The sequence below is a fragment of the Trypanosoma grayi genome (assembly GCF_000691245.1).
Source record: "Trypanosoma grayi strain ANR4 Tgr_285_V1, whole genome shotgun sequence".
In the NCBI taxonomy this organism is placed as follows: Eukaryota; Euglenozoa; class Kinetoplastea; order Trypanosomatida; family Trypanosomatidae; genus Trypanosoma; species Trypanosoma grayi.
In genome coordinates this window covers 9,269-11,408 of record NW_008825904.1, presented here as the reverse complement: position 1 = coordinate 11,408, position 2,140 = coordinate 9,269, and the positions used below count along the sequence as shown (strand labels likewise).

At 55.8% G+C, this 2,140-nt stretch overlaps 2 protein-coding genes across 2 annotated transcripts; both read right to left on the bottom strand.

Annotated features, from left to right (window-relative positions):
* Positions 1-25: 25 nt before the first annotated feature.
* Positions 26-580, bottom strand: DQ04_02851040 (GTP-binding protein; the record flags this gene model as incomplete). The annotated part of the gene is made up of 1 exon (XM_009312281.1): positions 26-580. The coding sequence occupies one exon, from the start codon at positions 578-580 to the stop codon at positions 26-28; it is 555 nt and encodes a 184-aa protein (XP_009310556.1).
* Positions 581-779: 199 nt separating this feature from the next.
* On the bottom strand, positions 780-1,211 carry DQ04_02851030 (putative GTP-binding protein; the record flags this gene model as incomplete). The annotated part of the gene is made up of 1 exon (XM_009312280.1): positions 780-1,211. One exon carries the CDS (start codon positions 1,209-1,211, stop codon positions 780-782), a length of 432 nt encoding a protein of 143 aa, XP_009310555.1.
* Positions 1,212-2,140: the final 929 nt, after the last annotated feature.

Sequence of the window (2,140 nt, the reverse complement as noted above, 5' to 3'; positions counted from 1 at the left end):
TATCGTCACAAGACCCACAGCGCCGTCACCGCGGGGCGTTGTGATCGACAATCATCACATCACCGTCCTTCATGACGTAATTTGCGTCAACGCCTGTCATCTGCAGCTCTGCCGCCTCGAGATTCGGCTTCGTGACGAATACGTCCCACGGCATAACCCTCGCGCGCAGAAAATGCCGCTCCATATCGGAGTGGATCTCACCGCTCGCCTCCTTTGCTGTTGCGCCCGCCCCGATAGCCCAGCCATGCGCCATGAGTGGCCCCACAGTGAAGAAAGACTGCAGCCGCAGCAGCCGGTATGCGCAGCGCAGCAGCTCTTCACCGCGCGGCACGTCGATGCCGTACTCCTGGAGGAACAGAAGACGTTCCTCCCGCGAGGAGAGCTGCGAGGTTTGCTCCTCCAATGAGGCTGACACGCGGCAGGTCCGCTCCGCGCCAAACTTCTGCTCAACTGGTGTAGTGAATTCATTTCCTGACATAACACTCGCCTCATCCGCGTTGAGCACAAACAGCATCGGCTTCGCGGATAGAAGCTGGTACTGCTGCAGCCACCGACGCTCCTCCTCGCTCTTCAGCTTCATCTCCGACGCGGGCTTGCCGTCCTGCAGCCACGATGCGACACGCTGGCAAAATGCCAATGCTGCATCCCCAGCCTTTTTTGTTTTGTTGTTTTTGTGCAGTATCTTCTCCACCGCCTCAAGATCGGCGAGGACAAGTTCATTCACAACTGTGCTAATATCGTCCAGCGGCGTTGGCGTGTCGAAGCCGTCTCTGGTGCTCTCAAAGCACCGCACCATGTGCAGTAGAATGGTGCATGGGCGAATGTCGTTGAGGAACTTGTTGCCGAGCCCGGNTGCTCTCAAAGCACCGCACCATGTGCAGTAGAATGGTGCATGGGCGAATGTCGTTGAGGAACTTGTTGCCGAGCCCGGCGCCCTTCGATGCGCCCTCGATGAGCCCCGCCACATCCGCGAGGTCAATCTCAACGTCGACGATCTTCTGCGCCCCTGTGAAGGCGGCGAGCCTACGCAGCCGCTCGTCCACCACAGGGACCTTTGAGAGATTCGCGTCGATGGTGCAGAAGGGGAAGTTGCCCGTCTTGGCCTGCTGGCTGCACGTGAGGGCGTTGAAGAGCGTCGACTTCCCAACGTTGGGGAGGCCGATGATGCCGGCACCGCGGCGGCGCAGCAGCAGCGGGCACGCGCGTAGCATGAGCGTCCACTTGTATGATGTCTGAAGCTTTTCAAATGCGCCTGATATAAAAATATTTCTCTCTCTCTCTCTCCCCCCTCTGAGTGTGTGTGTGTGTCAGCCGTCAGACAATCCCCTTTTTTTATTCCTTGCGCCTTGTGTTCGTGAATCGTGCAGCCAAAATGAGTTGCAGGGGCGCACAGGCAGAGAGAACGGCAAAGACACGGGCTTGACGCAAAAGCGAACGCAGGACAGTCAGAAGCCTTTGAAGCGCAATACAGTGCACTAGTCAGCAACAGGCATGCAAAGAGAAGGGCAGAGAGGGAGTAGTAGACACAGTCACGCTCTTACAACAAATGCCAAAACACAACGAACAAGTCAGTGTCAGCAAACAAAACCGTCGAACACCGCATCCCATCTCGCATGTGAGAGGGGGAGGAAAAAGCTTGGTGGGATTCGCCACCACTGCTGATGTTGGGTGTTCTTCTTGCTGGTAGTTACCACCCGCACTCTTTTGTGAATAACTCTGTTCTGCGGTTCGCGTTGCCCCCACCCCCACCCCCTGCAACACCCCTCCCACTTTCCAACTTTATTCACAGCACCCTGCAGAAGAGTCTCCCTGGAGCAGCAGCAACAACAGCAACCGTTCAGCAAACCGGTAAAAGGGGAAAAAAAGAGATTGGAAGAGAGGAAATGACAAAAGCCCTTCGAAGGAAAATGATACTGGTAACAAAGCTGGGTAGACTTGGGCGCAGTAAACGACTGTGACTCGACCTGAGCCTCCCTGAGCACGCCTACATGCGTCTTTGCATTCCCCCTCCACTCCCCCTTTTTTTTTGCTTTCCTCACAATATCTCATTTGTGTTTCGTGCAGATGTGTGTATTTATAGGCGTCTGTGTGTGTGTGTGTGCATACGTGTGTACGTATGGGTTGGTCTCTCTCCCCCCCC